Raw genomic sequence first — 12,198 nt, forward strand, 5'->3', positions numbered from 1 at the left:
ATACAACTTGCCTTCTGTGTACTCACCTGTGGGACCAAAACTTGGAAGCTAAAAAGCTAGAAATGAGGCTGGGAACAGTGTAGCAAGCAACAGAGAAAATATTGTAGGCTTTAAACACTAAAGGGCTGAATGATAACAGCAGGCATTGGAGAACAAACTAAGCTGAGAATATTTAAGCCTTAATGATGGTGAGTAAATATACAGTGCTCTGCAACTTTATTGGAATTGTTTTGAAAAATTCTCCTGCCTCAAATGGAGGCACATTTGCAATGAAGCCTTGCAAAAAGCTTGCATGCTGTTGTCCCTTTTGTTGTGTAGTAAGTCTTACAGTAGTGCTTACCTGGTTCGGCCCTGCATGATGAGAAGCCAAAACTGTCTGTGACGAAATTGAAGGAGCGAAAGACTCAATGCCAATTTTCTGGCAAAGGCAGTAGTGGCACCATCTAGCGTCATTACAGAAACATGCCTGGACGCCTTCCAACGTGGCGCTTTCCTTCAGCGATGCCAGATGGCATCACAGCTGCCTTTTTGCTGGAAACTGCGCTTACGTCTTTTGCTCCTCAATCTCGTCATAGACAGTTCTGGTTTTTCATCATGTGCAGCCAAGCCAGGTAAGCACCATGGTAAAACTTACCCCGTAACAAAAGGGTCAACAACGTGCAAACTTTGTGCGCTGTTTCAGTGCGAATGAGCCTCTGGTTGAGGTAGGCAAGTTTTTCAAAATGGTTCCGGTAAAGTTGCACAACACTACATGATTTTACAAAGGGGTGAAGGGCGCTGCCATATTGGGTGCTGGACTGTTCTCGCAGCACAGGAAATAGTTGACTGGCCCTCTTAACAGCCCAGTCAAACTGGTTTCTCCGAGAGTCCTGAAATACATGTGCAGAACAGGTACTCTGCAAAGCTGCCATTTGTTGATCTAAGTGACAGTATGGATACCAAAGAGAGAAAGAAGTGGTGGGAGCTGTGGAATAATGTGACCATACCCAATGCAAGGCAGGAATATATGGAGTCCATTGTAAAAGGCTTTTGTCATGCAGCGGACCTAACTTTGCGAATGTTGAAAATGAAGACACTGTTCCAAGAAGTTTTAAGCATAACTGAATTTATTCGTTCTTAAAATCATATTGAAGTGGTTAACAGTATGTAGCCTCTACTAAGATGAATTGCTAAATTTGTAGTTGTGTCTTGACAGATAAAGAACAGAATGTGCTCAGTACTACACTTAAAACCAATAGCAACACAAAGGTGTATGTGCTAATGTACTCATACAGTTAACAGTGTTGCCCAGAATAACAGGCCACTAAAGGTTTGCAAGGTGCCATCTTTTTGGCACATGAACTGAATAAATAAGCACTGCACTTAATTAGTGTTGGTTCACGCACACACATGTGGCATGTTTTCTGCGTACTGCTGCTCCAAATTGTGAGGGCTTTTGTGTGGCTTCTACCATCTACTCTGTGTCTGTGTCCTCTTTGTCCTCTGCATCCTCTGCATACGGTGTGTGTGCTGCGCCTTCTGTGTCCTCTGTGTAGTACTTGCCCACATAGTGATTTAGCAAGCTGTTTACATGTTCAAGCTTCTGTCTCCGCACCTGCTCATTCTGCGCGGCCATGTTGCAAGCTGCAGTCAGCTTTGAAAGTATCATTTCATTTGCATTGGACATTGCACGGTGTTCTTCGGCCATGGTGTTCAGCAGTTCTTGCATCTCTGCATGGGCACCTGTACACGGAAATGCACACATGACAAGTATCATACAGTCTGCATATCTAATAACAAAATACCAGTTGTTTCAGAGAAGCCTTCCTTTAATGTCTTTTTTTTTTTCGTTAAGCTTGTTGAGGTGTAGGGATGCCTTACGCAGCCTAGCCTTTTTTTACCAATGTCAGCAGATATAATAAAACTTGCAAGTCATGTCAACTACTGAGCTGCTTAACTAATTACAATTTGAGTCTGCAGCAACTGCCACGCACTATTCCTCCATGACAAAAGGTTATGCTTGTCTTGTTGAGAAGCCCGCTATAGTAAACTCGGATATGGTAAAGTGAACCTGAAGTTCCAGTTTACCTTCCATGGACGACTGTATATTTTCACCCCTTTATTGTAAAGACAGATTTGATAAAAATCGGTTAAAGTAAAGTGCGTCTGGCCGCAGCAACTTCCCACGAAATGACATCGCCGCGCGCGCACTACCTAAGATCGCAAGGCAATTATTATTATTTATTTATTGGGGAAAAAAAAAACAACAAAAAAAAACGTGGTTTTTAAATAGCTTTACCACTAGACTTAGTAGCACTCAGAAGAAGCCAACTTTACGTAGGCCTTGGCGCCGTGAGGGAAAGCATGCAGCGCATAGAAAAATAAAGAAGTAAAGCTGCCTACAAGCATAGAAAGAAAGCGGCGCGATCCGTCTAGAAAGCAGAAGAGAGTAAAAGTGCAGTGAGGATTATGGAAGGGAAGAAACAACCGAACATTCACAGCACTGTTCAGCACGAAGCAGCAGTGGCAAGAACTGGAAGCGCGGCGTATGCGGTTCTGCAGCACTTGACCGCTGCGCGCATTTCTCATCAACTGCCTTCTAGCAGACAGACACAGCAGAAGATTACGCTGTGTTCATGCAACGCTTTGGTTTTCACATGCAATCAAACTCAGTTTTATTGATAGCCACATTGCCCCCATGCCTGAGAAGTACTTCCACAAGATGTAAACAGAAAATCTTATAATTGAAAAAATGGGACGAAGAGACGATAAGAGAGAGATGGAAGGTATTTGAGAGTTGTTTTTTTTTTTTAATTAAGCAACAAGTCATGTTCAGTAAGTAGCCATTTAATTACCAAATGGCATCTACAGGACCATATTATCACCAGCAGCTGATGTACATACTAAAGACCCTGCTATAGCAAAGATTTTTGTCGGTCCCAGGGACTTTACTATAAAGGGGTTCTACTTTACACAAAGCTATAGCAACCAGATGGATTACAATCACAAGAATTTTTGATGCACTTGCTTCATCTGATTTAGTCAAACAGGATGATTTGTTCACTGTTACGGTTGATCAGCATAGTAATACAGGGCACTGCAGTCCATGGCCCACTGTTACCAACTGCTGCTTTTTGAGTTGTATGCTGCTGCAGTTAACTCGTTACCTGTTATAGTTGGGTGTCTAGTTGCAGTGGCAGATTGTAGTGACCTTTAGTAACAGCTATATCAATTTTTAGAAGCTGGGAAATGCGATTACTGTTGTCGTTGTGGCTCAGCAAATGTTGGTCATAGCGGAGTCACCGCTAGCGCAGCGAGCACCACAGCGTGGGCGGAGCAGTGTGCAGTCATATGGCACGTGTACGAGCCATGGAGTGATGTGCACTAGTGGCCACTGCTGTACGAGCGATGTTTTATTCGCCAGGGCTAATCTCGTTTTCGAATTGCTAAAAATTTGTATTACTGTTCTGGCCAGTATCAACATAGGTTTAAAATTTGCCACTCAGCCACATTTGCTAAAGTTCAAATGATTCAATTTTTTTTTCTGCTGTACCTCTGACACTAAGAAAGTAGCCTATGACGACCAACCAACTTTGTATTTTTCTTGTGTGCAATGCAGTAATTTCCCTGCACACACCCTTGATGGCACCACCTAGTTTTTGTGAGAGTACCCCCTTAATTCATCACAAATTATTTCTTACACGTAGTATTACCAAATATGAGTAGCATTTTTCCTCTTTCCTCAACACTCCCCTACCCCTAGCAATTCAGACACCCCTTATTTCAATTCCTGATGAAACTTCTGATGCAATGACAGCTAGCGCAGTTTTTAGGCGATGCACATGCGCCTCAGCAAGTGCTCTACAAGAAGAGAGCACTGCTTACTCGAGTGCATGCATAATGTAAACAAATGCAATTAATCATGAGCTAGTCTTTATTTATAGCCGCAATGTGAACTGTTTAAAGGAGAAGTAAACAACAAATTATGTTTATCAACAACATCTGTCAGGTATGCTTTTGTGCTACGTTCTAGGAAAATTACGAGGATGATGCTGGCAGCGTCTGTGAAGTATGTGCACATGCGAGCACCGTTTTCTGCCTCTGCCAAACAATGAATTTCAAAGTGATATTGGTTTCATTCGGAACGCATAAAGCTATGAAATATTTCACCATAAATGCATCGCTCACCTTCTTCTGCCCTAACGAGCGAAAGCTCATCGGTGTCAAAAGGTTCGGGTTCTTCTGGTCGATCACCTCCTGTTGACATTGGACAGTTAGGAACATTTCTTTTAGACACTTAGATGAGACAAATGTTTTGTTGTAATAGTAACGTACCGGAATTGGAAGGTTTGGCGTCCAAATCACAATGCTGAAAATCTGGAGGATTTTCACCCACTTCGTGGGCATACTGCGTAAAAACCATTGCATATAACAATTCCCATCAAAAAAACATGCTTTCTAATTTTTGTTGTTTCGGATTCCACATTCAATACAGAAACTTCTCATCAAGTTTGGTTGTCATCTATTTGGTAGAAAACAATAAAATTAATTTTTTTTTCTGAGAGGGCGGGGCGCATTCACCACTGGAACCGCTTACGAATGCTGTTTTCAAGACATGGCCACAGTGCAGCAAAGAAACTGAACACGGAGTGAACTGCCACGTTAGAAAGTTTCTCTTTTGCACATTTTAGCAAATAAAGACCTGCTATCGAGAGTACAGCTGACTGCTAAGCAAAAGCCAGAAATAAAATGCATATTTTGGGTGGTGGCAACTGCGACTGGCTGGTGAATCAAAACATAAACTTGGATTGACAAAAACTCGGCACGTGACCTTCGAACACTGTCTTCGCACTAGCAGGAGCCTGGCTAACCAGAGTTCTAGGCTGGTGACGATGAGACACATCCAGTAAACAACAAAGGAAAATATTTCACGAGGACAGACAAAAGCGCTTGACAGCTGTGAAACTGAAAAAAAGAGAAGGCAACTCGAAGCAATAGCCACAGAGAAGCATCACGTTCAAGCGGAGGGTTCAATGTATGCAGCAGAGCTATTTGATTATTTTTGGCCCTTAGCACCTTCTGAAATTTTCTCATTTTTCTAAGGTTGCACTTTTTGCCAACTTAGAAAACTCATTTTCAAGCTGGTTTCGCCAAAAGCTCTTTCGAGGTGGTTTCTCATATAGAATTTTGAACAAGGTGAGGTACTTTTTGGATCCCTAAATATTTTGTTAGAAAAAAAAGTGTGCGTGCGTGCGTGCGTGTGTGTGCGTGCGTGCGTGCGTGCGTGCGTGTGTGTGTGTGTGTGTGTGTGTGTGTGTGTGTGTGTGTGTGTGTGTGTGTGTGTGTGTGTGTGTGTGTGTGTGTGTGTGTGTGTGTGTGTGTGTGTGTGTGTGTGTGTGCGTGCGTGCGTGCGTGCTAAAGTGCTGAGATTTCTACAAAACTTTGCAAGAACCCGCGATTATGAACAATTAGTAGTCTTCATTATTTTTTGAAATGATAGTTTTCCTAAGCAGGCACAATTTTTCAACACGACAGCTATAACATATTTTCTATTTGCGATGAGGTGATGAATTTTGCTCTAATGAGAGGAAGATATGTCAACTCTGACAATTTTAGAGCAGCTCAAAAGTTCATCGTTTAGCCCAGCATTCCCCATTCATAAAACTGAGCTCTGAGCTTTGGTCTTGGATAGCGTATTGCTACAGAAGCACTTGAAAAGCTATGAACTTACCTCATTCCTTTCACCGTCACGTTCGATCACTGATTCCTTATTAACAAAATCCATGATAACTCTCAGCTGCGACGTCACCGCAATGACCAAGCCTTATGGACGCAGACGACAGTTCACAGAATATGCGTGTACTGCTGTGTGGAGCGCTGTTTATTGTTTAGTTCAAACTTTTGCTGTTGTTTTTCCTCATTATTATAACGAAAAAGAAAATTCTTATATTACATGTGTTGAATTTTCGCGGTGCGGTATTACACGCTCGCGGGTATGTAGTGCGTCTCTCTAGCTCCAGATGGCGAGGCGCGCGCGCGAACGCGCATACGGCGTTTGCTCCGTTGCTGCGCCGCTGCGCCGCCGGCGCAACTTTCGCTTTCCGTGCTTCCCCTCCCCCGCACCTAACTGTTCGAGCGAAATCCTCCGCTCTGACCAAAATATCCCCCGCCCATAGCCCCGCACCCAATTGTGCTGCCGCTAAGTGTGTGTTCCCGTGCCCACAACAACATTCCTTCAGGATCAAGGACCCCCGATATCGCGTGCACTCGAAGCACGCGCAACGTCCGCGCGAGCCGCTCGCCTGAGTCCCGCGCACCACCCGGCAAGTGACTCGTTCATACGCGGCGTGGACAGTTGCTGTTGCTCCTCGAAACGGGGAAGTTGGCCAGCACGGATGCACCAAGGTCGTAGAGGATTAAAGAGCCGCCGCATCGTTTCGTGTAGAGCCGGATTCTCCGTCATCATTCCGTCGTCATTCGCCGCGGTCGGACTGATTGGCGCGGGCCCGACGACACCGGGCCTCAGAGGAAAAATGTAACGACGAAGCGAGGTGGGTCCCACCAGCCACTGCCGCGTAACTGCTGTTCTCGCCTACTGTCGGCAGATGGGCGCCGGGGGGTAACAATTCCCCGCAAATGCACGTTCCGACTAGCAATCTCCATGCGCTTTCCTATTCCCAGATACATTTCACTCCTAAGCTGGTGCGCTCAGATTCTCTTTCATGGCGTGTGAAAAATTCTCAATGTTTTCTGCAAGACACATCTGACAGCCGTGCTGAATTCAGGGCCGGCTTGCACGATAAAGTCCGAGCTAAGTCCAGACTTAAATGGTGTCTTTAGAAAGACCACGCTTATTTAAGACGGCTCGTGTTCCGAACGTCTAACGCTTCGGGTTCATGCTCACCAGAGTGGCTTCCCAGAACGGCCTCAGCAACCACTTGGGGCATTTTTCCTCGTAACACAATCTTAAGCCGCAAAAAGCAATGGCACGGATTTTACACAACGCAAAATTGACGGAATGTGTACGTCTTACAGTCGGGACAGTGCCAGCGCATCCCTGTATTTCCCTAATTTCTCTACATAGACACCTGGCGTCCTTGTGTCTTAACCAAGACAGCACATAGAGTCGTAATCATACAAGCGACTTATTCAAGTCAGGACTGAAGCCCAGTCTTGACTCCAGTCTTAAGCGGCCATGCTAGTGGCCTATTCTTTAGACTCCAGTTAAGTCTGGACTTAGCTAAGACAGTCTTAAGATTGCTTTGTGCAAGCGGGCCCAGCTAACTAAACTCGTCATTCTTTGTATGGTATCAGCCAAATACACTATATATATAAGAATATTATATACGCAGTGCCCATGGGAGCTGTGCGTACGTTTTTCTCGTCTTTGTGCCGCACTAGAGTGACGCATGTACTACATTAGTTTCACCGCCTAGTCCCGGCTACAAAACGTTTTTTTTTTTTTTTTTTTTTTCACCCTAGCACGTTATCAGCAACAGCTATAATTATACCAAAGTCGTGTGTATCTGCTTAGAACTCTCAAACGGTCGTACTTTCTTGCTCCGTTATGGATCGAGTGAACGCGTTCAGCTAGCTATGGGAACTAGCGTATATGTTGAATAGATGCATTTATGCGTTCACAGTACTGTTCAACCTTAAAATACGTAAAGTCGTTATTCGTTCGCTGTAACTGTTTTATCTTTTTCTGTGATCGAGTATAGCTGCGCTGACCTTGTTATGTCAAAATCATCTGCATATCTGAAACGTAACCTGTGGTTACAGTGGTGTTCTCTCCACAACGTCATGCATCAAGATTGCGCGCGCGAACACACACACACACACACACACACACACACACACACACACACACACACACACACACACACACACACACACACACACACACACACACACACACACACACACACACACGCACGCACGCATATATATATATATATATATATATATATATATATATATATATATATATATATATATATATATATATATATATATATATATATATATATTTCTTTTGGGCGAGTTGAATTCTTCCTTTTGGGTTCCAACCGAAGGCTGCATTCGGTCCGGTAGAACCTCAAGAACCAGTTGAAACTGCTTCCATTTGTAAATACGTTAGTTCAGTTGGGCACCCAACTGTGGGCGATGAAGCCGATGGAAGCACAGGAACCGATTTGTCGGATCCATCCGAACGGCAGAACCAACTGAACGCCCAGCTGGAGCTATGGGAACTATAGAAAAAATTATATCTGATGGTATATTGATTCTGGTTCACAGCAAAATGGGTATATATAGCTGAAAGAGCTATGCCAAACCTACGTAAGTAAAAGTAATTTACGGCTGAACACTACGCTGTGCAACCTGAATCAAAATTTTATTTTCGACAAAAATGTATTTTCAAGGAATGCAGGAGATATTGATAACTTGAAGAATGAGTTAAGGGAATCGTTATGCCCACTTTATAAAAAGGCACGTTTCCTAAACCCAACTGTCGTGATAACGCAGAGCATTCGAAATGACATTTAGCGCTGTGCCACTGAGAAGATGACTTCGCCATGCTATCAGCAACCACATTTAAAAACGCATCACTATGGCCACAGGCGCAAACGGGAAAGGCGCGCAGATGCGGAAGAAGTAGCGCAATTTGCGCAGAGCAAGTCCTACGGCCGGGTACCCTATGAGGAAGATGGAACTGAAACCAATGCAGTCAAGACGAAGATGTCCGAATCTAGCGAAAGACAAAATATCCCGGCATCTGGCTTTTCGCTGCATTGCGATGTGTCAGTTGCCATCGTCATGCTTTAACTGACTCATAATATGATCGGGATAGAATTAGTCTTTTTTGTAAAGATGTCAAATATAATTTTAACAGCGATCCCTCTGGCGTCAAGATGATATATGTACAGGGTAATCCACGCTTAAAGGGCCACTGTCCAGGGAAGGCCCTTTTAAGCAAAGGAGCCCAGTGTTGCAATCTGGTACCGGAGATAGTCTGTGCAAAATGCTACAGTGACACGCGCGCCGCAAAGCATCGAAAATACAATTCAAAGCTCTCTCATGCTCTCCTGTGGGAAGCCAGCTTCCCCGTTTCCTGCGCTGGCCCGACGGGCCACAATAATTACGTACGTACCGCGAACGACGTCCATTGGTCCGTCTCGCTGACTGACGGGAGAAGGATGGGTGTCTACCGCTCGCTGCGCGCTTTTCCCTCGCCACGGCCAGACTGAATCCAGCGGCGCGCTCCCTCGGCCGTTTTTTTTTTTTTTTTTCGCGCTCGCGGAATGCCACGCCCCACCTCCTGCCCAACGCGGAGGAGGAAGGGGAATTTGTCTTGCGGAGGCTAGACGACCTCGGGCAGGAGAGTGAAAAACCTTTGCGAGGGAACGGAAGGAGAGAAGCACGACAGAATCGGGTGATTGCGGTGGCTGTAACTGCGTTATTAGTTACTCTTTTTAAAAACATTTTGCGGCCTTGCGTTCCGGGGGCGAAGTCTCACAGTCACTGAGGAAGAAAATATTTTCGACCGGAGGGTGGACAGTGGGCCTTTAAGGTGGACACGCGAGCACGTGGCCGTTCTTTTTTTTATGACGTTTATTGCCCCAAGGCATCAAGGAATATGTATAAAAAAAAAGAGGGGGGGGGGGTCTTAAATGAAAGAAAAAAAGGTTGGCCCTTTTAATAAAGTCAGAGAGGGAACAATGATAACGTCCTTCCGTTCAAGCAATATAAGGTGAAGTTGTTTGGCGAGACACTGGTGTCAGGTGCCCAATTCTCGTCGGCTTCAGTGCCGGGCAAACCCAGAACAGGTGGCGACTATCTTCCTTAATATTCTGGGAGTCACAGACAGGACACCCTGGACGTGGATATAAGCACCGAAATTGAGGCAATGTTGGAGTCACAGAGGATGTGAGGGCAACCCCGATCACGGCCGGTTTCGAGGGAGAGCGCGTACTTTGATGTATTCTTGGGGAGGGGGATACCGGACGGGGGTTATGCCGGCCTAAGTCGTGGCGGCACTCTTGGCGTCCGGGGGATGGGGAGATGGGATGTGGAAATGGCTGGGGGGGGGGGGGGGGGGTAGTTCATATAGCCAGCACCAAGCAAACAGCTCGGAGAGCACTGGCAGGGCGGGGGTCCGGCTTGGTGGCACCGGTGCAGCAGCGCTCCAGGGTAGGTCCTGGCGAAGCCTGGTACTGCGCCTCTGCGAGGTACAGCGAGGACTGCTGATGTCAGCAGGACGCCACGACGGTTGAGACAACCGCGGCAGCAGGGAAGGACCGCAATTGACTGCTGCCAATGCAGCAGCGCGGCGGGTGGGGACCGTCCGTGGACGGCGCACCGAGGCCCGCGAGCAGGGAGCCCACGGGAAGCTGTCTCGTCGGAGAATCCGGGCGGCAGCAGGAGGGGCCGCTGAGATACCCCTGCCTAGACAGAGGCGCGGCGGTTAACGCTGTTGATAAACACCAGCAGGGAGCGGCAGGGGACGCGGTGCGTCGGGGCCCACGAACAATGTAGTCCGCGGGAGACTGGCAGAGGCAGCTACTAGCCTTGAGCGTCTCCGTTTAAGGCGGAGGCGGACATTAATGTGGTTTCGGTTCCCCTTAAGAAATTGGTTAGACTTTTGACTTCAAGTCTCCCTCCTCACCTCCGCCAGTATGATCTTGTCAATGTTAGGCCAAGCTGGCGGTACATCACAGCGGACTTTTTGGAAGCAAGCAGAGCGTCCTTTGTGTACCGCTTTGCCAGGAGAATCCTCCCCATTAAGGCCGCAGCGTTTACACGGGCCAGCTTGCGATTTGCGGTGGTAGAGAGGACACTGTGCAGTGTGCACATATTCTCGCAGTGTCTTTTTCCTGAAGCGCTTCTCCGTCGTGTAGCTAATCTCTTCCAGCTTCCGGATATACCGTACCAGACCTGAATCCGTTGCCAGGCGTAGCCGTTATCCAGTCGTCCTCCTGCTCGTGGAGTGTGTGTACCAAGTATGGCTGGCACGCTGCGCGGCCGCATGCAACAGCAGGGTTCCGGGCCTCCATGAAGTAACTGCAAATATACGGAAGGTCTCGTTCTACCTGCTGCGGGAACGTCGCATTCTTGGCAAGCGGAGGTTTTCGAAGATTTGGCGCGGTGCGTCTGTGATTTTCTCGGTTAAGGGTGAAACACTCTCTGTGTCGCTATGACTCCATTGCAGGGAATGGTCGACCTTAATGATACCCGTTGTGTAGTCATGAAGGTCCGCCTCGTTGGCTCAATGCCACGATGGCGCTGCAGGTCGTCTTCGCGTAACATGCTACTCACTCTTGTGGGGTCATCGCGCAGCGCCCCCCTTGTCCGGGTAGGGCCCTCACCTCGAACTAATAAAGCTATCCTAGTCCCCACTTGGCCCTGGGGGGAAGCCTGCCGGAGGTGTTAATGGATGATGATGGGCTGATGAGTTATGTGTGACTCTGGGGCACGGCACTTCCAGGTGTCAATCCCCCTTCCCGTCTGACAACGGCAGGCAGAGGCAAGTGACCCCACGAAGGAGCTGCAGTGGGCCGCCGCTGTAGCCACGAGTCCAGTCCAACACTGGGGCGCGCCGCAAGTGTGGAGGCGACGGGGGGTGGGCCGCAGGAAAAACCAGGACACTGGCACAGCACTGGATAAACGCCTCGAAGGCGGCAGGGGCGTACTGTGAGGGTCCGGAAATCATGGTTTCCGTTGCAGCACTGTGGCGCACCTCGCACGCTGCAGCTACGAGGGGCGTGAAGGAATTAGCACGGGTCCGGGCACCGCAGCGGCAGAAGCCAGCGATATGGGTCCGATGGCCCGAAGACTGCACACCAGGAGACTGGAGCATAAAGGACTGCGCCCACTAAGGGAGCGAGTAGGACGCGCGAACGCGGCCGACGAGAGCGCGGCGAGAGCGGGAGCGCACAAGCTCGCGGGAGCGAGCGCCGCACACACCTGCTCCCACCGAGCGGCCCCGATCGGGATCCTCCGTAGCGCAACCTCCTCTGCTTGGGTAAGACTGCTGGGGAAGGGTTACCGCACATGGAGGGACAAGAGCTCGTGTGCGGCGCCGGAGGTACTCCTTTCTTCTGGGAAGGAGAATTGCCTCATCCGTATTGAGGAACCGTGGCACTGATGAGGGTAGAGTCGCCTGAAGGATTGCAGAATCTGTAGAGCTTTGTGAACTGAGTATGTCACGTGGGACCCAGT

General features: G+C 47.7%; 2 protein-coding genes across 3 annotated transcripts in view; one reads left to right on the top strand and one right to left on the bottom strand.

The window, feature by feature from the left end:
- Window positions 1–1,100: 1,100 nt before the first annotated feature.
- On the bottom strand, window positions 1,101–5,843 carry LOC146198405 (uncharacterized). Its single transcript, XM_084593903.1, has 4 exons — window positions 5,711–5,843; window positions 4,315–4,387; window positions 4,168–4,236; window positions 1,101–1,722 (listed from the first exon to the last, which is right to left on the bottom strand). Exons 1-4 carry the CDS (start codon window positions 5,762–5,764, stop codon window positions 1,454–1,456), a joined length of 465 nt encoding a protein of 154 aa, XP_084450029.1. The 5' UTR covers window positions 5,765–5,843; the 3' UTR covers window positions 1,101–1,453.
- Window positions 5,844–6,074: 231 nt separating this feature from the next.
- Window positions 6,075–12,198, top strand: part of LOC146198406 (histone deacetylase 4-like) — a 334,009-nt gene continuing 327,885 nt past the window's right edge. For both annotated transcript variants that reach the window (XM_084593895.1, XM_084593900.1), the window contains exon 1: window positions 6,075–6,530. The gene's annotated coding sequence lies outside the window, so the exon portion shown is untranslated. The remainder of the gene's footprint in view (window positions 6,531–12,198) is intronic.

This window comes from Amblyomma maculatum, chromosome 2 (assembly GCF_055883805.1).
Source record: "Amblyomma maculatum isolate TAMU_Amacu chromosome 2, ASM5588380v1, whole genome shotgun sequence".
Classification (NCBI taxonomy): Eukaryota; Metazoa; Arthropoda; class Arachnida; order Ixodida; family Ixodidae; genus Amblyomma; species Amblyomma maculatum.

Excerpts from the sequence above, each read along its gene's own strand:
- LOC146198405 (XM_084593903.1), bottom strand. The coding sequence starts at position 5,764 with ATGGATTTTGTTAATAAGGAATCAGTGATCGAACGTGACGGTGAAAGG. Across the intron at positions 4,388-5,710 it reads GTGACGGTGAAAGGAATGAG|TATGCCCACGAAGTGGGTGA; the intron begins GTAAGTTCATAG and ends GTTTTTACGCAG. Across the intron at positions 4,237-4,314 it reads CGCCAAACCTTCCAATTCCG|GAGGTGATCGACCAGAAGAA; the intron begins GTACGTTACTAT and ends CAATGTCAACAG.